Below are 27,754 nucleotides of genomic sequence, written 5' to 3'. Positions count from 1 at the left end.
GGGGCTGTTTTTTGTTTCTGCAGAAACATTGGATGCCAGAATTCACACAGTAACACAAGGCAAATGCCACTGCCACTGCCTTGCATTAAAAGGACCACTATTGCAAAAATGTAAAATACATGTAAACATATACAAATAAGAATTACGTTTCTTCCAGAGTAAAATGAGCCATTAATTACTTTTCTCTTATGTTGCTGTCACTTACAGTAAGTAGTAGAAATCTGACAGAACTGACAGGTTTTTGACTAGTCCATCTCTTCATGGGGGATTCTCAGTATGTCCTTTATTCTTTATAAAGACAATCCCTGGAAACAGTCTATACAAAGATACAGCCCCTCCTTCCTGTCTACACACTATTCTGGCAGTTTATCTGAGCAACTGCAATTCACTGAGTGCTTTTGAAAATAGAGAAAACCCTGAGAATCTCCCACGAGGAGATGGGCCAGTCTAAAACCTGTCAGTTCTGTCAGATTTCTACCACTTACTGTGAGTGACAGCAACATAGGAGAAAAGTAATTTATGGCTCAGTTTACTCTGGGAGAAATGTACTTATTTATGGGTTTTCATGTATTTCATGTATTTAAAATTTGATGCGGTAGTGGTCCTTTATATGTACAGCAAATGCAAATTCTCAAAACTGAAAAAGCGCACACAAGTTCTGCTGTGGGATAGGAGGAAACGTATGGTGGAGTGCGGTCGTACTGATCTCCCGATGTTTCTTTTTTTTACACCCCATGAGAGTTTTAGGAGACAAGATTTCCTAGAAGATATTTATAAGTAAGGCGGTGTAATTTCCAACGCCCGTTTTATTTCCTGTTTCTGAAGAACTGACGTTATTTTGTCTATGAGGTTATTTGGTGGATCCATGCTGCTGTTGTTGCCAGTCGCTCAGTTAGTGCAGCTGTGCAAAGTAACCTCCTGCTTTGTGCAGCTTATGCAGGAGAAGGATATACCCGGGCTGAAACTTAGGATGGAATGGTAATTATGCCAATAAAACATTTGTGCAACACAGATACAGGAAATAGTGATCCGGAGTGAAACGTTTCCCCAGCCAGAAAGCGCCTGTACTGTAAGCTGAAGTGGTCAGAGAAGGTGGCCGGTGGGTTCCTTGACACCCATTAGACCCCATGCACCTGCCTAGGTTGCCTGGTTTGATGATCCTGCTCTGGTTTGAACGGTTCACAACTCGCACATACACGGTTCAGAAACGCTCCTGCGTGTCCCCCTGAATTATTTAACGGAATATTAAAGGAATAGGGAAAGGAAGGGAGAGAACCCAAAGACAACCAGTCGGGGGATGGTCACCAGCAGGGAATCTAGCCCACCCATAGGGGGTGCCAGGACAGCTGGGGCATAATAATAGCACTGGAGCTCTGACAGCTGCTGTGGTGCCCGGGAGATGCAGAGGGGCCCAGTATGGCCCTAACATGCACAAGCAGCACACTACATATCTCCATGCCCTTTATGTACTGCTGCATGGGACCGCACATCACATACCCGTAGGTAGAGGAGGGAGACATTACTGGTATACCCCATGGTCAGGGGCCCCGTGATCTCTCCAGTTACACATCCAGGTGACAGGTCCTCTTTATCGTGTGTCTGGTCTGTAAATTTTCATTGCACAGATCTCTTATTGCTTTCTTTTCTCCGCAGATATAAAACCAAAGGAAAACCCCAAAGAGAAATATCTGCGATTTTTCATAGTGGGATATCTCTTCCTCCTGACAGCAGGCTTTGTCTACCTGGCCTATAGAGGTAAGTGGCAGCAGGGGGAGGGGCTTCCAGGAGAATACAGGAAATAACAATCCCATAAATCATCACATTTTACATACAGTGGCATCTTGTCGTTGTTTTACTGTACTGCAGCTTAGGTAATAATGTTGTCAAATCTCTAACACACCCACCCACAGATCTGTACTAAAATAGTCCACAGATGTGACCATACACCCACAGATCTGTCCTCAGATAATCCACAGATGTCACCATACACCCACAGATAAATACTGAGATAGTAAAGGTACAGACCTATGATATCAGTATACCCTCTGTTGCCCCCTTGTTGCCCATGTTCCACCCACAGGTCTGTGGCCACAATCTGCTCTTTCTCTCTCCATCAGATCTGCAGCTGCATCGCCGGTTTTCGGAATTCAGAGACGAGATCTGCAGCATGGAGTGTGCACCTGATGGGGGGAGTAGTGAATATAGGATTGGGGGAAGGGAAGAGCTCTCCAGCTCAAAGGGTGTCACCACAGTGAAGAATGTGTCATCATCGTCCTCTGGAGCACCCTGGGGAGCCACTAACAGACTGAAGGACCTGGAGGCCGAAATCCACCTCATCCAAGTCCAGAACGACCAGATGAGTATGAGGATCAACAACATCTCCCTGATACCAGGTACTGTGCAATGCCAGGAGGTGGGCAGAGGTGGGGGCCATGTGCCAGGGTACAGCTAGAGAGTACAGGTGCCCTGGCACAGGCATACATGTGGGTATAAGTGCTGGGGTACAGATGTAGGTATACGTGCTGGGGTACAGATGTGAGTATATGTGCTGGGTGTATGTGTCAGGGTGTGGGTATATGTATCAGGGCAGGGATGTGGGTACATGTGTCAGGGTACGGATGTGGGTACATGAGCATAGCTCCCAACTATCCCTCTTTTGGAGGGACAGTCCCTCTTTGGGAGCCCTGTCCCTCTGTCCCTCTTTCCTCCCCATTTGTCCCTCTTTCAGGACTTTGTCCCTCTTTCTATGTCAATATATATATTTCTCTACTAAAAAATGTGTTTGATTGACTCTAAACGTTATTCCCATCCTTTAAATGGATATACTACTAATTTAAAAATTTTAAAATGAAGAAAAATGAACCAGGATAAAAAGGACCAGTGTGGTTCAAATCATAAAATTATATAAAAAAAGGAAAGAATTATTATATGATATCTTTATTGTATGCGTGACTAGGGGTGTGATGGGGGCGTGACTAGGGGTGTGATGGGGTCGTGACTAGGGGTGTGATGGGGTGTGGCAGGGGCATGGCTTAAGTGGACCTCTTTCTCATCTCAAAAAGTTGGGAGGTATGCATGTGTCAGGGTACGGATGTGGGTATAGTCTCAGGGTACGGATGTGGGTATAGTCTCAGGGTACGGATATGGGTATAGTCTCAGGGTACGGATGTGGGTACATGTGTCAGGGCACAGGTGTGGGTATGTGGGTCAGGGTATGGATGTGGGTACATGTGTCAGGGTACGGATGTGGGTATAGTCTCAGGGTACGGATATGGGTACATGTGTCAGGGCAGGGATGTGGGTACATGTGTCAGGGTACGGATGTGGGTATAGTCTCAGGGTACGGATGTGGGTACATGTGTCAGGGTATGGATGTGGGTATGTGTGTCAGGGTATGGATGTGGGTATGTGTGTCAGGGTATGGATGTGGGTACATGTGTCAGGGCAGGGATGTGGGTACATGTGTCAGGGTATGGATGTGGGTACATGTGTCAGGGCAGGGATGTGGGTACATGTGTCAGGGCAGGGATGTGGGTACATGTGTCAGGGTATGGATGTGGGTATAGTCTCAGGGTACGGATGTGGGTACATGTGTCAGGGCACAGGTGTGGGCACATGTGTCAGGTTATGGATGTGGGTATAGTCTCAGGGTACGGATGTGGGTACATGTGTCAGGGCACAGGTGTGGGTACGTGTGTCAGGGCACAGGTGTGGGTACATGTGTCAGGGTACGGATGTGGGTACATGTGTCAGGGTATGGATGTGGGTACATGTGTCAGGGTATGGATGTGGGTACATGTGTCAGGGTATGGATGTGGGTATAGTGTCAGGGTATGGATGTGGGTACATGTGTCAGGGTATGGATGTGGGTACATGTGTCAGGGTATGGATGTGGGTACATGTGTCAGGGTACGGATGTGGGTACATGTGTCAGGGTATGGATGTGGGTACATGTGTCAGGGTATGGATGTGGGTACATGTGTCAGGGTATGGATGTGGGTATAGTGTCAGGGTATGGATGTGGGTACATGTGTCAGGGTATGGATGTGGGTATAGTCTCAGGGTACGGATGTGGGCACATGTGTCAGGGCAGGGATGTGGGTACATGTGTCAGGGTATGGATGTGGGTATAGTCTCAGGGTACGGATGTGGGTACATGTGTCAGGGTATGGATGTGGGTACATGTGTCAGGGTATGGATGTGGGTATAGTCTCAGGGTACAGATGTGGGCACATGTGTCAGGGTACGGATGTGGGTACATGTGTCAGGGCACAGGTGTGGGTATGTGTGTCAGGGTATGGATGTGGGTATAATCTCAGGGTACGGATGTGGGTACATGTGTCAGGGTATGGATGTGGGTATAGTCTCAGGGTACGGATGTGGGTACATGTGTCAGGGTATGGATGTGGGTATAGTCTCAGGGTACGGATGTGGGTACATGTGTCAGGGCACAGGTGTGGGTATGTGTGTCAGGGTACGGATGTGGGCACATGTGTCAGGGTATGGATGTGGGTATAGTCTCAGGGTACGGATGTGGGTACATGTGTCAGGGTATGGATGTGGGTATAGTGTCAGGGTATGGATGTGGGTACATGTGTCAGGGTACGGATGTGGGTATAGTCTCAGGGTACGGATGTGGGTATAGTCTCAGGGTACGGATGTGGGTACATGTGTCAGGGCACAGGTGTGGGTATGTGTGTCAGGGTATGGATGTGGGTACATGTGTCAGGGTATGGATGTGGGTATAGTCTCAGGGTACGGATGTGGGTACATGTGTCAGGGCACAGGTGTGGGTATATGTGTCAGGGCACAGGTGTGGGTATAGTGTCAGGGCAGGGATGTGGGTATCGTCTCAGGGTACGGATGTGGGTATATGTGCCAGGGCACAGGTGTGGGTATATGTGCAGGGCAGGGATGTGGGTATAGTCTCAGGGTACGGATGTGGGTATGTGTGTCAGGGTATGGATGTGGGTATAGTCTCAGGGTACGGATGTGGGTACATGTGTCAGGGCAGGGATGTGGGTATATGTGTCAGGGCACAGGTGTGGGTATAGTGTCAGGGCAGGGATGTGGGTATAGTCTCAGGGTATGGATGTGGGTATGTGTGTCAGGGTACGGATATGGGTATAGTCTCAGGGTACGGATGTGGGTATGTGTGTCAGGGTACGGATGTGGGTATGTGTGTCAGGGTATGGATGTGGGTATAGTCTCAGGGTACGGATGTGGGTACATGTGTCAGGGCAGGGATGTGGGTATATGTGTCAGGGCACAGGTGTGGGTATAGTGCCAGGGCAGGGATGTGGGTATGTGTGTCAGGGCAGGGATGTGGGTATAGTCTCAGGGTACGGATGTGGGTATATGTGCCAGGGCACAGGTGTGGGTATATGTGCAGGGCAGGAATGTGGGTATAGTCTCAGGGTACGGATGTGGGTATGTGTGTCAGGGTACGGATATGGGTATAGTCTCAGGGTACGGATGTGGGTACATGTGTCAGGGCACAGGTGTGGGTATGTGTGTCAGGGTACGGATGTGGGCACATGTGCCAGGGCAGGGATGTGGGTATAGTCTCAGGGTACGGATGTGGGTATATGTGCCAGGGCACAGGTGTGGGTATATGTGCAGGGCAGGGATGTGGGTATAGTCTCAGGGTACGGATGTGGGTATGTGTGTCAGGGTACGGATATGGGTATAGTCTCAGGGTACGGATGTGGGTACATGTGTCAGGGCACAGGTGTGGGTATGTGTGTCAGGGTACGGATGTGGGCACATGTGCCAGGGCAGGGATGTGGGTATAATTGCCAGTGCACAGGTGTGGGTATGTGTGTCCGGGTACAGGTGGGTATGTGTGTCAGGGTACGGATGTGGGCACATGTGCCAGGGCAGGGATGTGGGTATAATTGCCAGTGCACAGGTGTGGGTATGTGTGTCCGGGTACAGGTGGGTATGTGTGTCAGGGTACGGATGTGGGCACATGTGCCAGGGCAGGGATGTGGGTATAATTGCCAGTGCACAGGTGTGGGTATGTGTGTCCGGGTACGGATATGGGTATAGTCTCAGGGTACGGATGTGGGTACATGTGTCAGGGCACAGGTGTGGGTATGTGTGTCAGGGTACGGATGTGGGCACATGTGCCAGGGCAGGGATGTGGGTATAATTGCCAGTGCACAGGTGTGGGTATGTGTGTCCGGGTACGGATATGGGTATAGTCTCAGGGTACGGATGTGGGTACATGTGTCAGGGCACAGGTGTGGGTATGTGTGTCAGGGTACGGATGTGGGCACATGTGCCAGGGCAGGGATGTGGGTATAATTGCCAGTGCACAGGTGTGGGTATGTGTGTCCAGGTACGGATATGGGTATAGTCTCAGGGTACGGATGTGGGTACATGTGTCAGGGCACAGGTGTGGGTATGTGTGTCAGGGTATGGATATGGGCACATGTGCCAGGGCAGGGATATCAGTCTAGCCTTTAGTATACAGTCAGAAAGGATTATTTGGTATCTGGTAACATGAAATTCATGTCTCTACCAGGGACACCTGGAAAGGACGGCCGGCCAGGGGACAGAGGACCCTCGGGAGCACCTGGGATTCCAGGACTGAAGGGACAGAAAGGTGACACAGGTGAGATCACAGACCTGGATACTTTCCCTTTTGCTGCATTGTGGATGTTCTATGATGTGGGCTTTACATGTACTGTATATCCCCATATTTTATACACCCATGCTTGTTTCTTACTGTGTACAGCACCACAATAGATGATGGTGCTATATACATCATCCTTCATAATAATAACTTAGAAAGAATTATAGGTAGCCATGCTTAGGCTTTGTGTTGCCCACCCCAGTGGAGACAACAGTTCCTCTAAATTACCAAACAGTGTCAGAGATCTTCTGGAACCAGACCCCCCTGTCGCTCATTCTTCCTCAAGTTTCCCTCTTCTGGAACCAGATCCTCCATGCCTCATTCTTCCTCAAATGTCCCTCTTCTGGAACCAGATCCTCCATGCCTCATTCTTCCTCAAATGTCCCTCTTCTGGAACCAGATCCTCCATGCCTCATTCTTCCTCAGCTTTCCCTCTTCTGGAACCAGATCCTCCATGCCTCATTCTTCCTCAGCTTTCCCTCTTCTGGAACCAGATCCTCCATGCCTCATTCTTCCTCAAATTTCCCTCTTCTGCAACCAGATCCTCCATGCCTCATTCTTCCTCAAATTTCCCTCTTCTGGAACCAGATGCTCCATGCCTCATTCTTCCTCAGCTTTCCCTCTTTTGGAACCAGATCCTCCATGCCTCATTCTTCCTCAGCTTTCCCTCTTCTGGAACCAGATCCTCCATGCCTCATTCTTCCTCAGCTTTCCCTCTTCTGGAACCAGATCCTCCATGCCTCATTCTTCCTCAGCTTTCCCTCTTCTGGAACCAGATCCTCCATGCCTCATTCTTCCTCAAATGTCCCTCTTCTGGAACCAGGTCCTCCATGCCTCATTCTTCCTCAAATTTCCCTCTTCTGGAATCAGATCCTCCATGCCTCATTCTTCCTCAAATTTCCCTCTTCTGGAACCAGATCCTCCATGCCTCATTCTTCCTCAGCTTTCCCTCTTCTGCAACCAGATCCTCCATGCCTCATTCTTCCTCAGCTTTCCCTCTTCTGGAACCAGATCCTCCATGCCTCATTCTTCCTCAGCTTTCCCTCTTCTGGAACCAGATCCTCCATGCCTCATTCTTCCTCAGCTTTCCCTCTTCTGGAACCAGATCCTCCATGCCCCATTCTTCCTCAAATGTCCCTCTTTTGGAACCAGGTCCTCCATGCCTCATTCTTCCTCAAATTTCCCTCTTCTGGAACCAGATCCTCCATGCCTCATTCTTCCTCAAATTTCCCTCTTCTGGAACCAGATCCTCCATGCCTCATTCTTCCTCAGCTTTCCCTCTTCTGGAACCAGATCCTCCATGCCTCATTCTTCCTCAGCTTTCCCTCTTCTGGAACCAGATCCTCCATGCCTCATTCTTCCTCAGCTTTCCCTCTTCTGCAACCACATCACCACAATCACTCAAATGTCCTTAGTTCTCTCCCACCCCTCATTTTTCCTCAGCTGTATCTCTTCTGGAACCAGATCCTCCATGCCTCATTCTTCCTCAGCTGCCTCTCTTCTGGAGCCAAATGTCTGGAGGTGTGGTAGGGGCGTGTCTTAAAGGCATCCATCTTTGTTAGGCGGTATTTAGTACAACAAGGTGAAAATGGTGGTCTGGTGTTCCTCAATCTATCAGTACAGTTTATCCCCGCTGTACCGATTATTGCAAGCTTTTGTTCCGGGTGGATATACTGTTTTTTATATTACTCTTTCGGGGCAACCAGCTTAAATAATGTGATAATTGCATATTAATATTTCAGGTTTCAGTGTGTAATCTGTAGATCTGTTTCCACACGGGAGCTGCCATGTTGGCTTATCACATATACAGGGTCTGCTTTTTGGTAGTGCTGTTCAGTGACAACCCTTTACTGTTCCACTCAGACAGCAGTGATGTCATGTGATCATGTGTCACCTTGTTACAGGAGACGGCAGAAGTGGAGAAGTGGTGGGACTTCCTGGGCCGCAGGGACCTCCAGGACCAGCTGGAACTAACGGCAGAGACGGTGAGCAGCAGCCAATGCTAGCACAAGAGAGGGAGATCATGTGACCCAGTATACAGATGAGAAAGATAGATTTACATATTTATCACCTGACCACACTGATCACATGCTTCTCCATGACTTCTCTTAGACATGACCATCGCTAAATAGAGACTTACATATCCATCACCTGACCAGACTGATCACATACTTCTCCATGACTTCTCCTAGACATGCCCATCGCTAAATAGAGACTTACATATAAATCACCTGACCAGACTGATCACATGCTTCTCCATGACTTCTTCTAGACACGACCATCACTAATCAGAGACTTACATATCTATCACCTGACCAGACTGATCACATGCTTCTCCATGACTTCTCCTAGACATGACATCACTAATCCGAGACTTACATATCTATCACCTGACCAGACTGATCACATGCTTCTCCATGACTTCTCCTAGACAAGGCCATCACGAATCAGAGACTTACATATCTATCACCTGACCAGACTGATCACATGCTTCTCCATGACTTCCCCTAGACACGACCATCACTAATCCGAGACTTACATATCTATCACCTTACCAGACTGATCACAAGCTTCTCCATGACTTCTCCTAGACAAGGCCATCACGAATCAGAGACTTACATATCTATCACCTGACCACACTGATCACATGCTTCTCGATGACTTCTCCTAGACACGACCATCACTAATCAGAGACTTGCATATCTATCACCTGACCACACTGATCACATGCTTCTCCATGACTTATCCTAGACATGACCATCACTAATCAGAGACTTGCATATCCATCACCTGACCAGACTGATCACATGCTTCTCCATGACTTCTCCTAGTCATGACCATCACTAATCAGAGACTTGCATATCTATCACCTGACCACACTGATCACATGCTTCTCCATGACTTCTCCTAGACATGACCATCACTAATCAGAGACTTGCATATCTATCACCTGACCAGACTGATCACATGTTTCTCCATGACTTCTCCTAGACACGACCATCACTAATCAGAGACTTACATATCTATCACCTGACCACACTGATCACATGCTTCTCCATGACTTCTCCTAGACATGACCATCACTAATCAGAAACTTGCATATCTATCACCTGACCAGACTGATCACATGTTTCTCCATGACTTTTCCTAGACACGACCATCACTAATCAGAGACTTACATATCTATCACCTGACCACACTGATCACATGCTTCTCCATGACTTCTCCTAGACATGACCATCACTAATCAGAGACTTACATATCTATCACCTGACCACACTGATCACATGCTTCTCCATGACTCCTCCTAGACACGACCATCACTAATCAGAGAATTACATATCCATCACCTGACCACACTGATCACATGCTTCTCCATGACTTCTCCTAGACATGACCATCACTAATCAGAGACTTACATATCTATCACCTGACCACACTGATCACATGCTTCTCTATGACTTCTCCTAGACACGACCATCACTAATCAGAGACTTACATATCTATCACCTGACCACACTGATCACATGCTTCTCCATTACTTCTCCTACACACGACCATCACTAATCAGAGACTTACATATCTATCACCTGACCACACTGATCACATGCTTCTCCATTACTTCTCCTAGACAGGACCATCACTAATCAGAGAATTACATATCCATCACCTGACCACACTGATCACATGCTTCTCCATGACTTCTCCTAGACATGAGCATCACTAATCAGACACTTACATATCCATCACCTGACCAGACTGATCACATGCTTCTCCATGACTTCTCCTAGTCATGACCATCACTAATCAGAGACTTGCATATCTATCACCTGATCACATGCTTCTCCTAGACACGACCGTCACTAATCAGAGACTTACATATCTATCACCTGACCACATGCTTCTCCATGACTTCTCCTAGACACGACCATCACTAATCAGAGACTTCCATATCTATCACCTGACCAGACTGATCACATGCTTCTGCATGACTTCTCCTAGACATGACCATCACTAATCAGAAACTTGCATATCTATTACCTGACCACACTGATCACATGCTTCTCCATGACTTCTCCTAGACACGACCATCACTAGAAGCATTTTATTATATTTTATAATTTATTAGAGATTTCTGTCACATAGGCTATAATTTCATGCTATGCTATAATGCTTTCTTATATGTAACTACATAACTATGTATAACTACAATGCACTGATGAATGATTGTTATATAATGAATTTTTATATAATGATTAATATATGTGTCTCCTGAAGGGATGAAAGGGGAGCCAGGGGCGCCGGGGCAGGATGGCCAAAAAGGTAAAGTCATGTCAAGTAATCTATTCTTCTTTTCATGAAATGTATGGTGACTGCCAGGAGTAATCATGGCTGCTGTAGCTGCCTTCTGCTGCCAGGAGTCATCATGGCTGCCACCTGCTGGAGCTTCTTACTATGACAGCAGTAATCATGGCTTCCAGGGCTTCTCACTACTGCCAAGGATTATTGCTACTGCTAGGAGTCATCATGACTGCTGGAGCTTCTTTATGCTGCCAGGAGTCATCATGGCTGCTGGAGCTTCTTTATGCTGCCAGGAGTTTTCATGGCTGCCGGAGCTTCTTTATGCTGCCAGGAGTCATTATGGCTGCCGGAGCTTCTTCATGCTGCCAGGAGTCACCATGGCTTCCTGGAGCTTCTTTACGCTGCCAGAAGTCATCATGGCTGCCGGAGCTTCTTTACGCTGCCAGAAGTCATCATGGCTGCCGGAGCTTCTTTATGCTGCTAGGAGTCATCATGACTGCTGGAGCTTCTTTATGCTGCCAGAAGTCATCATGGCTGCCGGAGCTTCTTTATGCTGCCAGAAGTCATCATGGCTGCCGGAGCTTCTTTATGCTGCCAGAAGTCATCATGGCTGCCGGAGCCTCTTTATGCTGCCAGGAGTTTTCATGGCTGCCGGAGCTTCTTTATGCTGCCAGGAGTCATCATGGCTGCCGGAGCTTCTTTATGCTGCCAGGAGTCATCAAGGCTGCCGGAGCTTCTTTATGCTGCCAGGAGTCATCAAGGCTGCCGGAGCTTCTTTTTGCTGCCAGAAGTCATCATGGCTGCCGGAGCCTCTTTATGCTGCCAGAAGTCATCATGGCTGCCGGAGCTTCTTCATGCTTCCAGGAGTCATCATGGCTGCCGGAGCTTCTTTTTGCTGCCAGAAGTCATCATGGCTGCCGGAGCTTCTTTATGCTGCCAGGAGTCAGCATGGCTGCCGGAGCTTCCTTATGCTGCCAGGAGTCATCATGGTTGCCGGAGATTCTTTATGCTGCCAGAAGTCATCATGGCAGCCGGAGCTTCTTTATGCTGCCAGAAGTCATCATGGCTGCCGGAGCTTCTTTATGCTGCCAGAAGTCATCATGGCTGCTGGAGCTTCTTCATGCTGCCAGGAGTCATCATGGCTGCCGGAGCTTCTTTATGTTGCCACAAGTCATCATGGCTGCCGGAGCTTCTTTATGCTGCCAGGAGTCATCATGGTTGCCGGAGTTTCTTTATGCTGCCAGAAATCATCATGGCTGCCGGTGCTTCTTTATGCTGCCAGGAGTCATCATGGCTGCCGGAGCTTCTTCATGCTGCCAGGAGTCATCATGGCTGCCGGAGCTTCTTTATGTTGCCAGGGGTCATCATGGCTGCCGCAGCTTCTTCATGCTGCCAGGAGTCACCATGGCTGCCGGAGCTTCCTTATGCTGCCAGGAGTCATCATGGCTGCCGGAGCTTCGTTCTGCTGCCAGGAGTCATCATGGCTGCCGGAGCTTCGTTCTGCTGCCAGGAGTCATCATGGCTGCCGGAGCTTCGTTTTGCTGCCAGGAGTCATCATGGCTGGCGGAGCTTCCCTATGCTGCCAGGAGTCATCATGGCTGGCGGAGCTTCCCTATGCTGCCAGGAGTCATCATGACTGCCGGAGCTTCGTTTTGCTGCCAGGAGTCATCATGGCTGCTGGAGATTCTTGCTTCACCCAGGAGACATCATGGCTGCTGGGCCCTATTGCGAGTACGTATTGTAACATTGCCAGTTAGTTAGGTGCAGGGTGAGCTGAATGATGGCTCAGCCTGCTCCCTCTGAAATTCCTGGCAGCATTTAATACTATTTACCCTCCAAGTCAACTTGGGGGAAGGGAGAAGTATTACAGGCCCGGCAATTGGCAGGACCTTGAATAACCGTATTTGCAGGCTGTGAACTGTTGTTTCTATAGCGGCGCCCAACTCAAGTGCAACACGGCCAGCGCTGTGCACCGCCACCAAGAAGACCTGCTTCGCTTATTGCTACTACTACCAGGAGTCATGATGACTGACATGGTATCTCACTGCTGCCAGGAGTCACCATGGTTACCAGCACCTGTTATTGCTGATGGACACCCAGATGGTTGCCAGGAGTCACCATGGTTACCAGCACCTGTTATTACTGCTGGAAGCCCAGATGGTTGCTTGGAGTCACCATGGTTACCAGCACCTGTTATTGCTGCTGGAAGCCCAGATGGTTGCTTGGAGTCACCATGGTTACCAGCACCTGTTATTGCTGCTGGAAGCCCAGATGGTTGCCAGGAGCCACCATGGTTACCAGCACCTGTTATTGCTGCTGGAAGCCCAGATGGTTGCCAGGAGCCACCATGGTTACCAGCACCTGTTATTGTTTCTGGACACCCAGTTGGTTGCCAGGAGTCACCATGGTTACCAGCACCTGTTATTGTTGCTGGACGCCCAGATGGTTGCCAGGAGTCACCATGGTTACCAGCATCTGTTATTACTGCTGTAAGCCCAGATAGTTGCTTGGAGTCACCATGGTTACCAGCGCCTAGTGCTGGAGGTTATCATGGCTGCCAGGAGTAAATCATGGTGGTCATATCCTATTATTACTGCTGGAAGTCAGTGTGGTTGCCAGGAGCCATCATGGTGGAGGTGGGACCTCTCAGGACCAGGAATGGCCCAGTTGCTTAGCGTTGTCATGGTCTTGGCTTGGCTCCTGGGAGTGGTTGGGGTCATTGTGGTTCCCAGGTGTCAGCTGGTATATGAAGGCTGTTGTTTGACATTGCAGGTGACAGAGGCATTTCTGGCGTCACCGGCGCCCCCGGTGGTCCCGGTCCAGCAGGACAGAAAGGAGACAAAGGTGACAGTGGTGTTAATGGAAATCAAGGTAAGGAATAACCATTAAGTAGAAATACGTCTCGTCCTCACGTACATTTCAGCGCTGGAGACCCCCAGAGGCCTCCATCAGTCAATGCGGCGCTGCAATCTGTCCCTCCATTATGGTGTCCTCCCAGCTCTACATTATATTGTTATTATTAATGGTTTAGAGAACATCTCGCGGTTCACAGAAGTACAAGAGGGAGTAATGGAGTAAATGCATAAAACAACCAATCACAGCAGCAGACGTACCCACCAGAGAGAGGGCCACGCCCATTCATCAGTGAAGACGGGGGTGCTGCTTGCCCAGGCAAAATAAACAAGCAGTCACTTAGGGCCTCCCTCCCATTCTGAAGCCGGCAATTTGGGTGCCCGCAATTGGTTTGTTTCCCGCCATTGGCGCCTATCGAAATAGCGGTAATGAGAGAAAATTTGGGTGCCAAAATTAGCCCTCAATGCTGTTATTTCAATGGGCGCCTACAGCAGTGCCCGCAAAATTATTTATTTTTATTTATTATTATATCTATTTTTTTTTTTTGTCTGTTCGGCTACAGGGGGCAGCGCTTGATGGCGTGGGGTCAGAGTTAGGCATCAGGTAGGGTGTTTGTGCCGCAGGGGGGAAGGGGGGAGAGCAGTTAGGGTTAAGCATCAGGTAGGGTGTTTTTTTCGTGGGGGGTGGTGTTAGGGTTATGTAGGGTGTGTGTGTGCGGCGGGGGGCAGTTAAGATTAGGCATCAGGAAGGGTATTTGTGCATGCGGGGGGAAGTTACGGTTGGGCGTCAGGTAAGGAAGGTTCTGTGTGAGAGTAGGGTTAGGTTTAGCTATATTCAAATATTTTACAAAACTTCTTTACAATTTAATAGTAGAATATTGGTAAATGAGATAGCATGATGGGATGAGGAAAGGAGTATCTGGAGGGCAAGGTGGGTGGGTCTTTATTAGCCAGAGGCAAGTATTGTGGGTGACAGCAGTATGAAATAGCCTGAAAATCCTGCCCCTTTCCCAGCCTGAAGAAGATGCAAGGCCAGTCTGTTAGTTGCATACAGAGTCCCACCTCCTGGAGTGCATCATTTGAATGAATTTGTGCCATTTGGCCATCAGTAAATGCAGGAGGAAAAGGCCCCGTTCATATCACGGAACGCAGGCGCGTTCCGTTCAGAACACAACACACAGGATCGCACGTCATGTGCGTCTCTGTGCGTTGCGTGGCTGATCCCATTCACTGAAAGTGAATGGGACAGCCACGCGTTTTTACAAAAAATGCGTGCAGCATGCGTTCCCGGACCGCACAGGTCCGGAACGCATGCAGTGTGAACATCAGACATTGCACTCTATGCAATGTCTGATGTCGTGCGTGTCGGCCACCTGCACGCGTTTCCAAAACGCGACTGGAAACGCGTGCAGTGTGAACGGGGCATCGACTGTATTCCTGTAGGCCTTTATAGAGGAGTGAACCTGACCAACAGACCGATAATCATGTGACCAGGGGGATAATTGATGATTGCATGCTTGTGTCTCACTGGTCCCATGGGATGTGTGGCAGTAGATCGGTGACCTGTCACGTTACATAGAGATGTTTGTCTTGCTGCCACGGCGCCCAATACACATCACAATTGCTCAGTCTTTTTGCTGGCGATTTATACAGCGATCTCCGGTGTTTCTTGTAGTGATTTTATTTTAAATGTAGCGATTGTAGTAAAATTGCTGTAAATTGCATACAATGGTGATCTGTGTTTCCCCCGGACAGGCCCCCCTGGAGTACCCGGAACCAGCGCACAGAAAGGAGACAAAGGAGACCCAGGTATGTCAGCCTGTGAGTGACAGCCCGAAACCCTCTCAAATGTTGTGCTGCACTCTTGTGTGCTCTGCTGCATGTGATGCCACAAAGTGCAAATCCACTCATCTTTCAGCATCTCTTGCTAGAAGCTGATATGACCCATACGGGGGCTGCAGATAATGTATGTGGACCAGTTCTGTTGTATCGCTCACATTCTCCTGTATCAGTAATCAGCAGCCACACTGACATGAAGTGACATGAAATCTCTGGGGTCTCTTCTCTTCCAGGAGTGAAAGGAGAGTCTGGAAGGAAGGGCGACTCCGGAGTGGCAGGTGAGGTGACCCGTCCGCCCGTAGATTGTAAGCTCTTGTTGGCTAGGCAGGATGAAGGTACCCGTATGTGGATGATGGGGGTTATACTCATCACATCTGCTCTTCCTCTGATTTCAGGAACTCCCGGACACATTGGAGAAAAAGGGAACTCCGGACTAGCAGGACCTTCTGGACCTCCAGGACCACCAGGACCCAGCGGTAAATATTTAGGCATTGCAGTGCATTATGGGGGATTAGAGACAATGGCCAATCCAGATCCGACTACTCTCATATCGGAGAGGCCAAAACCCCTCAGCTGCCAACTAATCCCACCTGAAGAGAATCCTTTCCATGCCCCCCTACTTCCTGCACCCCCATTGCTTCTCTGTATCCCCTTCCTACACCCCTATTCCTTCCCTGTACCCCTTTCCTGAACCCCTCTTTCTGAATCCCCTATCCTTCCCTTCACCCCTCTTCCTGCTTCCCCATTCCTTCCCTGTACCCCTCTTCCTGCACCACCATTCCTTCCCTGTACCCCTCTTTTTTACCCCACCTCTTCCCTACACCCCCTAGTATGGCAGAAGATGGGGTCAGGAGAATAAGGATGAGATGCTGATTGGCCACATGAAGTATTTGGCTGATTGCGATACCAGGCCTGGATTTACATCACAGGAGCCTATAGGCACAGATATCCTGGCACCCTAGACTCCGCCCTCCATTACTCTACAAACCCTGCCGAATCCCCTGCAAGTGTGCTGGCTGGCCAAGCTGTCACTTCTCCCTTACCCGTCATAGGTAGTTACAGGTGCCCCTTACTATTAGGTAGCTAGAGGTACCCCCAGTATTGTAGCTAGAGGTACCCCCAGTATTGTAGCTAGAGGTACCCCAGTATTGTAGCTAGAGGTGCCCCAATATTGTAGCTAGAGGTGTCCCGTAGCATTAAGTAGCTAGAGGTGCTCCTGACTGAAGGGCGATCTCGTCAGTGGAATGCCGATAGCTGGGTGAGTAATCTCTCATTTACACTCTGCTCAGGACTCTGCGTAGGGAAGGAGGGAGGGAGGCACTCAGGGAGGAGAGTGAGCCGCCTTTCCATTATCAGACGCCTGTAGGCATGCGCCTACATTGACTTATGGTAAATGTATATGCCCTGTGTTACACTGACCTGTCCTATAATGATGTCTCTTCTCTGCAGGGGGGAAGGGGGAGATGGGCTTACCGGGACGAGACGGACCAAAAGGTGAGACCTTCCTACATCGTTTTATGTTTATCACAAATGTTTCTTCACTGCTGTTGGCGCCCCCTGCGTGAGATGTATCTGATTTCTGACAGGAAGTGATGGCGACACCGACACAGAAGCAGATTTATCCTAGACTGACATGACTCTCCCTGGAACTGGTCCTTGTAGCAGACAGACACACAATGGAATTGCCGGCATGCACTGTACAGGGCCATGCTGAAGTACCCGCCCCCCCTCCCCCCACTCCCATTTTTTTATGTGTTGTTGCCTCACAACCTGGAATTAAAATAGATTGTTTGAGAATTTGCACCATTTTTCCAGTGGGGATGTTTCACCGTCCATACTACATCACTAGAAGCGCCACACGTGAATGACCGGTTCACACAAACGAAACTCTGCGATAGAAATCTCCTCCCCCCTATAAATTTCTGTGGCCAATGACAGGAAAGGGGTGGAGCTGCAGCTGTGTGACATCATACACAGTAAACGAGTCCCCCACACCATGCAATTTTTTATATTTCTTTTTTAATCTGAGAATTACAATCAATTTTTTCTGATAGATTGTAACATTAAAACATTAAAAACACTGTAACATTAATAAAAAAAGTATTGCAGCCATTAACCCTTGCCTCCTGTCCCCCAAGTGCTGCAATTATCCCCCCCCCCCCCCCCCCCATCCTGCAGCCCAGTGTTTCTCCCCTGTCCCTTTCTTGGTAATTGTTGTGGCCAGGACTTTCACACCTGTGTTTTCTTGGCCTTTGTTTATGAAGAAATGATCACTTACCACTGGGTATATAGCTGCAAACGGGAATGTCAGTAATAGCACACACATTACTCAGTGTTGCCAGTGACTTCTGTACAAGTCGACCCCTATCACTTTCTAGACTTATAGTCAAGTATTTACAGTATACACATTTTCTGATCTCTCCGCCCTCTCCTGTATGTATTGCAGGTGATATGGGTGTGCCTGGCGCGTACGTACAAAAAGGGCGCCTGGACAAAAAGGGCGCGGGGTGTAAACTCTAAATAATAATTAATCATTAATAGGGTTTATAAATATAGTGTGCTATATTTCGTTTACAAATAATGTTTAACAAAATTATAAATCATTAAATAATGTTTATGAAATCGGAAATTGTGAAAACGTTAATCTTCCCTGTTTCAAAAGTTAAACTTATAATTACGTTTATAAAAAAACCAATAATATATGTTTAATTGTTATAATTGTATATTATTGTGAATAACCGTCATTTATGGTTTGTTGTTATAATAAAATTTGAAAATATTGTTTATAAAGATGATATAAATATAACTACGTTCGTAATAAATGTTGTAATACATTAGTAATTATTACTAAAATTTTACTAAAACTATACCTAAGCCTACTCTTACACAGAACCCTACCTGTACCTATCCCTAACCCCTAGACTCCCCTGTTGGTGCCTAAACCTAAGACCCCCCTGTTGGTGCCTAAACCTAAGACCCCCCTGTTGGTGCCTAAACCTAAGACCCCCCTGTTGGTGCCTAAACCTAAGACCCCCCTGTTGGTGCCTAAACCTAAGACCCCCCTGTTGGTGCCTAAACCTAAGACCCCCCTGTTGGTGCCTAAACCTAAGACCCCCCTGTTGGTGCCTAAACCTAAGACCCCCCTGTTGGTGCCTAAGTAACCCTCCCTGTACCTACCCCTAACCCCTAGACCCCCCTCTTGGTGCCTAAACCTAAGACCCCCCTGTTAATGCCTAAACCTAAGACCCCCCCTGTTAATGCCTAAACCTAAGACCCCCCTGTTGGTGCCTAAACCTAAGACCCCCCTGTTAATGCCTAAACCTAAGACCCCCCTGTTGGTGCCTAAACCTAAGACCCCCCTGTTGGTGCCTAAACCTAAGACCCCCCTTTATTATGTGGATAATTATGTTTTACTAATTGTGGATTAAAAAAATATTTTGCAATTTACGTTACGTACTGATCGCTTTATTTTGTGAATAATAATGTTTTACAAACAGTAAGGGATAAAACTTTAAATAATGTTTTAATTATTTAAATAAGATAAATATGTTTAGTATTTTCATAAACGTTATTCGGCACGGGTGCATTTTATAAACGTAAATCACCACAAGTTCAGTTATAAATCATTAAACAGCTCCGGGCGCCGTTTGTAAACTTTATTTAGCTCCTGGCGCCGTTTATAAACTTTATTTAGCTCCGGCGCCCTTTTTTCCTACCCGGCGCCCATTAAACGCTATTTATTATGGGAGTGAATGGCGGCGCCCTTTTTGTCCACTAGCGGCATGCGCCCTTTTTTCCCAGCTCCGTGCCTGGCGCCCCCGGTGGACAGGGCCCAGCGGGGCAGATGGGAAGTAAAGGAGACATTGGGATGACTGGAGTGCCAGGTAAGGAACTCTGGAAGGAAAGTCTCACAGATAATGCTGAAGCAGGCGCACAGCACACGCCTCTCTCCCTCCTCCATGTATTATTTCCAGGCTGTTATCTCACAGGTCCCTGTCTCCCTCCATTCACTCACGGCCGCACCGGGGGACGCACAGACAGTCTCCCCTCCCCCATGGCACTCACTGCCAAACATGTTATTTTTATTTACTGTACATCATGATAAATTTGTTTTTAAATAAATTTGTTTATCGAAGACCTGATCAGTAGCCCATTATGCCTATCAATTTCTGCAGCCCGGCCCGTTTCTGGGTATAGACTGTTCAGGCAAAGGCTTAAGAGCACCCTCTAGTGTTCAGGGTACAATACTGCACTGTCCACATTAATGGAATCCTCATGTCACAGCACAGCACGGTATATTGCAACGTTTGCGTTGCCCCTCTGTTATGTAATTAAAGTAGCAGACCTACCCACAAAACCTGCCACTCATTTGTTCAACTCAGCTGCAAATGTCTACGACAGAATAATGAGCTGCAGAAGCCTCAATTGATACGAGGAGAGTCGTACTCCTTGCTAAGCTTTCAGACTTAGACGTGTATGAGGAAAGAGCTTGCACACATCGCGGCTGCACAAATAATTATTTAAATGTTACTAAAAGTTACATTTGCATCATGCTTTTCCATCCAGCAATTGAATGTGTGTGTAGCCCAGTTCCAGAATCTGTCCTCTGACTGCAGCACAGACTGCCCAGACAATCCTCTTTACTATAAGAGCACTTAGCTGCTCAGAGCAAGAGTCCTTGTTACTCATGTCACCTACACTAAATGAGTGACAGGCAGCAGCTGTGACACTCTCCCTCTGACATTCCTTGTCGGGAACACTGTGGAATAATGCTTCTTCTCATATGCAAATATACAAGAGAAGCCAGGAGAGATATTGGGCTTGATTCACAAAGCGGTGCTAACCTACTTAGCACGTCTAAAGTCTTTAGACGTGCTAACCAGGGTGCTAAGTAGGTGAGCACCGGATTTCTCAATCGCAAAGTTTTACGCGCGCTAAGTCCCATAGGCTTTAATGGGCATTTCGCGCGGAGCGCCCTGCGCTCTGTGCAGTACGCGCGTAAAGTTTTATGCGTGAAAAGCTTGTTTAGACGTGCTAAAGGGGTTTTCACAGGCGTGCTAACAGTTAGCACCGCTTTGTGAATCAAGCCCAATGTCTGCTGCTAATCCTATAGCGATGTATATGGCAGGGCTGCAGGGATTGCACAAAGGTGGGGTGTAATTCTAAAGCTGCGCATTAACGGTACAATTTTTTTTCTTCAGATTCGATTTTCCGATGCAATTTTTATGATCGAATTGTATAGAATACTGCGCCGTCGCCGTGTGTGGAGAACGATGTGAAACAATTCTTTGGTCGATTGGAAAAGAAAAGAATATCAATCCCAAAGTTGGATTTTATGATCAAATCAGAATACAAAACTTTCTTAAAGCGTTCTGTTAATTGGGAACAATCGATAATTGCCTTCCGATTTGTTTCAAATTGCGTTGAAAGATCAAATCTAAAAGAAAAATTGTACCGTTATCGGGATCTTTAAAGATAAACTGTGATTGCACTTTCCTGCTTCTCGCTCTGAATACAAGTCTTTGTGGCTGATTGAAAGCACTAGACTCTCTTGCAGCGATAGTGCTGGCTGCACTGGCTGATATACAGACAGCCAGTAGAGGGAGATATTCTGATTCTGTACAGAATATTTCAGTAAATCTGCCAATATGCTGTCATTTCATGTATTCACTGAATTATTCTCATTCATACTTGTCTGTTATATTTTCTGATATCAGAATAAGCACAAAATCCCTCTGTATGTCCTGTGAAATCGCACTGCCATCTTCTCCAGTCGCACATAGGGACGAATTTGTAATTTTTACCGCCCAAGACCACAATCACCAGACCCCCGACTAACAGCAACCTCCCCCCACAAACGTACACTTTTATTGGTTCTAGTAATCAATGTATTTAAGCATGATTATTAACATGTAGTTTTACTAAATGATCAACCTTCTGAGTGATTGGATTGGACAGTGCTGATGGTGTCAATCAACTATAAATGACCAGTTTGGTGATTGTTTTATCAATTGTGGATTGATTAAATCTGAAATGATCGTAATGGTTATAATTTTTAGTCCGTTCACGGGCCAAATTGATGCTTTCCGCTCTGATAGGTTGGAGCTGGGTGGAGGGCGGAGTTGGACTGAAGAGCGGGAAGCAGTAATGATGAGTGACAGCTCGGGTCACAGACAATAAGCTGCCCACGTTTGCTGCCCCCTTCATCTCCCGAGTCCCAGACACTTGTTTGACTGCTACAGTTCACATGTTTGGCAGCTTGACTGAATGAGTGTGCCAGCCCACTGCCCGCCCCTTGCTTCCTGGCTCCCTAGGCCATGGCCTTCATAGCCTTGCCTGAAATCCGGCCACGGTCGCACCGCGCACTTTATGATGCTATTATTGTGCATCCGGTCTGGTTTCTCTGAGTGTTTACATTCACAAATTTTTATGGCAAAAAAAAAAAAAAAAAATGACAAAAACATGTAATTGGTGGATGGTAAGAGGATTGCGTAGCACCGAATGTGCAATGTGATCATCCTGCATTTATGTTAAATTATCCCGACTGTTATTGCGCGAAAAATGCTGCCTTCACTGTGTGGGTGTAAATCGAGTCACACTAGCGGAACACGGGCACTGCGACTAGTATGTTGGTCACGACAATATCGGATAAAACAGCAGATTCATCATCATTTACTGACAGAGCGAATACACCGTGTGATGACGAAATATCATATATTTACCCCTCTATATAGGTTTCCCTGGAGCACCTGGAACTAGCGGACTGAAAGGAGAGAAAGGAAGTCCAGGTACCTCATGTCCATACCGCTGAACGTATGTGTGAGATACTGTCATTATTATATAGCTCTGACATATACCACAGGGCTGTACAGAGATCACTGATCCATTCCCATCAGTCTCTGCACCAGAGGAGCTTACACTCTAATGGCCTCACCACAGTCACACACTATTATTATTACGGTATTATACATTTACATAGCTCTGACATATACCACAGCGCTGTACAGAGATCACTGATCCATTCCCATCAGTCTCTGCACCAGAGGAGCTTACACTCTAATGTCCTCACCACAGTCACACACTATTATTATTATACATTTATATAGCTCTGACATATACCACAGCGCTGTACAGGGATCACTGATCCATTCCCATCAGTCTCTGCACCAGAGGAGCTTACACTCTAATGTCCTCACCACAGTCACACATTACTATTATTATACATTTATATAGCTCTGACATATACCACAGCGCTGTACAGAGATCACTGATCCATTCCCATCAGTCTCTGCACCAGAGGAGCTTACACTCTAATGTCCTCACCACAGTCACACACTATTATTATTATACATTTATATAGCTCTGACATATACCACAGAGCTGTACAGAGGTCACTGATCCATTCCCATCAGTCTCTGCACCAGAGGAGCTTACACTCTAATGTCCTCACCACAGTCACACACTATTATTATACATTTATATAGCTCTGACATATACCATAGCGCTGTACAGAGAACACTGATCCATTCCCATCAGCCTCTGCACCACATGAGCTTACACTCTAATGTCCTCACCACACTTTGCACGTGTCACGTGGCACTTGGCACGTGTCACGTGGCACTTGCCAAGTGTCACGTGGCTCGTGTCATGTGACACAACGCAAGTTACACGTGCCAACTGACACGTGCCAAGTGCCAATATCCGATTCGGATTGGAAAATTTTGAACTCGGATATCCGACCCGGATCAGATATGTGGGTATCCTGATCCAAATTAGATCCAGATAGTGAAAAGTGGTATCCGAGCAGCACTGGTCTGGATGTGATGATGAACAGTATCTGGCAGCAGATCTGACTTACTTCCAATCACAATAATTCAAGAGTAACAGTTTCTTTCTTACTGCTTTGTCACCAGGTGCCAAGGGAGACATGGGACAGAAAGGTGACCGAGGAAGCGCAGGTGAGACCTCAGAGGCCCCTCCATCTGAGATGTGACCCCCCCCCTCCCTCTGAGTTGTTAGCCCCTCCCTCTGAGGTGTGACCTCTTCCTCTGAGATGTGGCCCGTCCCTCTGAGATGTGACCCCCTCCCTCTGAGATGTGACCCTCCCTCCCTCTGAGGTGTGACCTTTCCCTCTGAGATGTGAGCCCCTCCCTCTTCCGTGTGACCCCTCCCTCTGAGGTGTGACTCCTCCCTCTGTGATGTGACTCCTCCCTCTGAGAATGCTTGAAAGAGATAGTTTAAGATGCGTCTGTGGGTGGGTTGAATAGCATTAAAAAAACTACCTTCAGATACCTCAGACAGTCTCTGGACTTTTAACCTTCCAAAAGAAGACTTGGAGATTTCAGGAAGTCCTATTGAGGATTAGAACTGTACATATAATTGTTTATAAATCTCTTCAGTTTATTTTCACTTCATGTTTGCACTAAAGAAGTGAGATGATGAACCGGGCCAGATTTGTAGTCTCTAGCGCCCAAGGCACTGTCAGCAGTCACCCCCTTCAGTATAGACAGTTACATGACCCCCCCCCCCTATACGTAGCCAGATGACCCTTCCTCCTCCCTCCAGTATAGGTGACCTTTCTCTCTCCTCCAGTTTAGCCTGATGACCCCTGCCGCTTCCCTCCAGTATAGGTAGCCAGACGACCCCTCTCGCTCCTCTTCCTTCTAGTTAAAGAAGCCAGATGACCCTCCTCCCCTTCCGCATAGATAACCTGATGACCCCGCTCCCTCCAGTATAGGTGGCCAGGTGACCCTTCCCTTTCCCCCAGTATAGTCTTCTGCCCACTGCCCTTGATCCTGTGGTGCCATAGGCCATGGCCTATTTGGCCTTGGCTTAAATCCGGCCCTGATGATGAACAAGACCAGTATGGGGGAAGCAGTTGGGCTAAATTTGTGAATTATATAAATTTGAAATGTGACAGATATATGTATGGCTCCCTGAGGAGCATTGCTGGATGTCATTCTTTGATGTATAGCGATGTTTCTTTTGTTTTATTGCCTGTCGTATCTAATAGGAAATCTGCTGCAGATGGCGTCCCTCTCAGTCACTCAGTACATGAAATATATAATCGCTCCTCTATATTCCCTTCTTGTGTGCAGGAAGCAATGGTCTGCCTGGCAGTAAAGGAGACACCGGATCCCAGGGCCCCGCAGGGCCGAAGGGGCAACCAGGGGAGAAAGGAAGCCCTGGCTCACAAGGTAAGACCTGATGCGGGTATAAGACGCAAGACAGACAGGCCCAGAAACGGAGAGAGCACATGCAGGACTTGTGTCACCAGGTCTGACCAGGCCCCACATGCAGGACTTGTGTCACCAGGTCTGACCAGGCCCCACATGCAGGACTTGTGTCACCAGATCTGACCAGGCCCCACATGCAGGACTTGTGTCACCAGATGTGACCAGGCCCCACATGCAGGACTTGTGTCACCAGGTCTGACCAGGCCCCACATGCAGGACTTGTGTCACCAGGTCTGACCAGGCCCCACATGCAGGACTCGTGTCACCAGATCTGACCAGGCCCCACATGCTGGACTTGTGTCACCAGATGTGACCAGGCCCCACATGCAGGACTTGTGTCACCAGATCTGACCAGGCCCCACATGCTGGACTTGTGTCACCAGATGTGACCAGGCCCCACATGCAGGACTTGTGTCACCAGATCTGACCAGGCCCCACATGCAGGACTTGTGTCATCAGGTCTGACCAGGCCCCACATGCAGGACTTGTGTCACCAGATGTGACCAGGCCCCACATGCAGGACTTGTGTCACCAGATGTGACCAGGCCCCACATGCAGGACTTGTGTCACCAGGTCTGACCAGGCCCCACATGCAGGACTTGTGTCACCAGATCTGACCAGGCCCCACATGCAGGACTTGTGTCACCATATCTGACCAGGCCCCACATGCAGGACTTGTGTCACCAGATGTGACCAGGCCCCACATGCAGGACTTGTGTCACCATATCTGACCAGGCCCCACATGCAGGACTTGTGTCACCAGGTCTGACCAGGCCCCACATGCAGGACTTGTGTCACCAGGTCTGACCAGGCCCCACATGCAGGACTTGTGTCACCAGATCTGACCAGGCCCCACATGCAGGACTTGTGTCACCATATGTGACCAGGCCCCACATGCAGGACTTGTGTCACCAGATCTGACCAGGCCCCACATACAGGACTTGTGTCACCAGATCTGACCAGGCCCCACATGCAGGACTTGTGTCACCAGATCTGACCAGGCCCCACATGCAGGACTTGTGTCACCAGATGTGACCAGGCCCCACATGCAGGACTTGTGTCACCAGATGTGACCAGGCCCCACATGCAGGACTTGTGTCACCAGATCTGATCAGGCCCCACATGCAGGACTTGTGTCACCAGATCTGACCAGGCCCCACATGCAGGACTTGTGTCACCAGATCTGATCAGGCCCCACATGCAGGACTTGTGTCACCAGATCTGACCAGGCCCCACATGCAGGACTTGTGTCACCAGATCTGACCAGGCCCCACATGCAGGACTTGTGTCACCAGATCTGACCAGGCCCCACATGCAGGACTTGTGTCACCAGGTCTGACCAGGCCCCACATGCAGGACTTGTGTCACCAGATCTGACCAGGCCCCACATGCAGGACTTGTGTCACCAGATGTGACCAGGCCCCACATGCAGGACTTGTGTCACCAGGTCTGACCAGGCCCCACATGCAGGACTTGTGTCACCAGATCTGACCAGGCCCCACATGCAGGACTTGTGTCACCAGATCTGACCAGGCCCCACATGCAGGACTTGTGTCACCAGATGTGACCAGGCCCCACATGCAGGACTTGTGTCACCAGATCTGACCAGGCCCCACATGCAGGACTTGTGTCACCATATCTGACCAGGCCCCACATGCAGGACTTGTGTCACCAGATCTGACCAGGCCCCACATGCAGGACTTGTGTCACCAGATGTGACCAGGCCCCACATGCAGGACTTGTGTCACCATATGTGACCAGGCCCCACATGCAGGACTTGTGTCACCAGATGTGACCAGGCCCTACATGCAGGACTTGTGTCACCAGATCTGACCAGGCCCCACATGCAGGACTTGTGTCACCAGATGTGACCAGGCCCCACATGCAGGACTTGTGTCACCAGATCTGACCAGGCCCCACATGCAGGACTTGTGTCACCAGATGTGACCAGGCCCCACATGCAGGACTTGTGTCACCAGATGTGACCAGGCCCCACATGCAGGACTCGTGTCACCAGATCTGACCAGGCCCCACATGCAGGACTTGTGTCACCAGGTCTGACCAGGCCCCACATGCAGGACTTGTGTCACCAGATGTGACCAGGCCCCACATGCAGGACTTGTGTCACCAGGTCTGACCAGGCCCCACATGCAGGACTTGTGTCACCAGATCTGACCAGGCCCCACATGCAGGACTCGTGTCACCAGATCTGACCAGGCCCCACATGCAGGACTCGTGTCACCAGATCTGACCAGGCCCCACATGCAGGACTCGTGTCACCAGATCTGACCAGGCCCCACATGCAGGACTTGTGTCACCAGATGTGACCAGGCCCCACATGCTGGACTTGTGTCACCAGATCTGACCAGGCCCCACATGCAGGACTTGTGTCACCAGATGTGACCAGGCCCCACATGCAGGACTTGTGTCACCATATGTGACCAGGCCCCACATGCAGGACTTGTGTCACCAGATGTGACCAGGCCCTACATGCAGGACTTGTGTCACCAGAAGTGACCAGGCCCCGCATGCAGGACTTGTGTCACCAGATGTGACCAGGCCCCACATGCAGGACTTGTGTCACCAGAAGTGACCAGGCCCCACATGCAGGACTTGTGTCACCAGAAATGACCAGGCCCCACATGCAGGACTTGTGTCACCAGATGTGACCAGGCCCCACATGCAGGACTTGTGTCACCAGATGTGACCAGGCCCCACATGCTGGACTTGTGTCACCAGATCTGACCAGGCCCCACATGCAGGACTTGTGTCACCAGATCTGACCAGGCCCTACATGCAGGACTTGTGTCACCAGATCTGACCAGGCCCCACATGCAGGACTTGTGTCACCGGATCTGACCAGGCCCCACATGCAGGACTTGTGT

The 27,754-nt window shown here is 48.7% G+C and overlaps 1 protein-coding gene across 1 annotated transcript in view; it reads left to right on the top strand.

The window, feature by feature from the left end:
- The window catches only part of LOC137525920 (macrophage receptor MARCO-like), a 78,796-nt gene that overhangs the window by 31,943 nt on the left and 19,099 nt on the right, over positions 1-27,754 (top strand). The window contains exons 2-14 of the mRNA XM_068247132.1: positions 1,654-1,755; positions 2,118-2,393; positions 6,530-6,619; positions 8,545-8,625; positions 10,919-10,963; positions 13,715-13,813; positions 15,550-15,603; positions 15,867-15,911; positions 16,029-16,109; positions 17,083-17,127; positions 22,368-22,421; positions 23,547-23,591; positions 24,732-24,830. Coding sequence (XP_068103233.1) covers positions 1,654-1,755; positions 2,118-2,393; positions 6,530-6,619; positions 8,545-8,625; positions 10,919-10,963; positions 13,715-13,813; positions 15,550-15,603; positions 15,867-15,911; positions 16,029-16,109; positions 17,083-17,127; positions 22,368-22,421; positions 23,547-23,591; positions 24,732-24,830 — 1,116 coding nt within the window. The remainder of the gene's footprint in view (positions 1-1,653; positions 1,756-2,117; positions 2,394-6,529; positions 6,620-8,544; positions 8,626-10,918; positions 10,964-13,714; positions 13,814-15,549; positions 15,604-15,866; positions 15,912-16,028; positions 16,110-17,082; positions 17,128-22,367; positions 22,422-23,546; positions 23,592-24,731; positions 24,831-27,754) is intronic.

This window comes from Hyperolius riggenbachi, chromosome 7, assembly GCF_040937935.1.
Source record: "Hyperolius riggenbachi isolate aHypRig1 chromosome 7, aHypRig1.pri, whole genome shotgun sequence".
Lineage (NCBI taxonomy): Eukaryota > Metazoa > Chordata > Amphibia > Anura > Hyperoliidae > Hyperolius > Hyperolius riggenbachi.
This window is presented reverse-complemented; position numbering and strand designations above follow the sequence as displayed.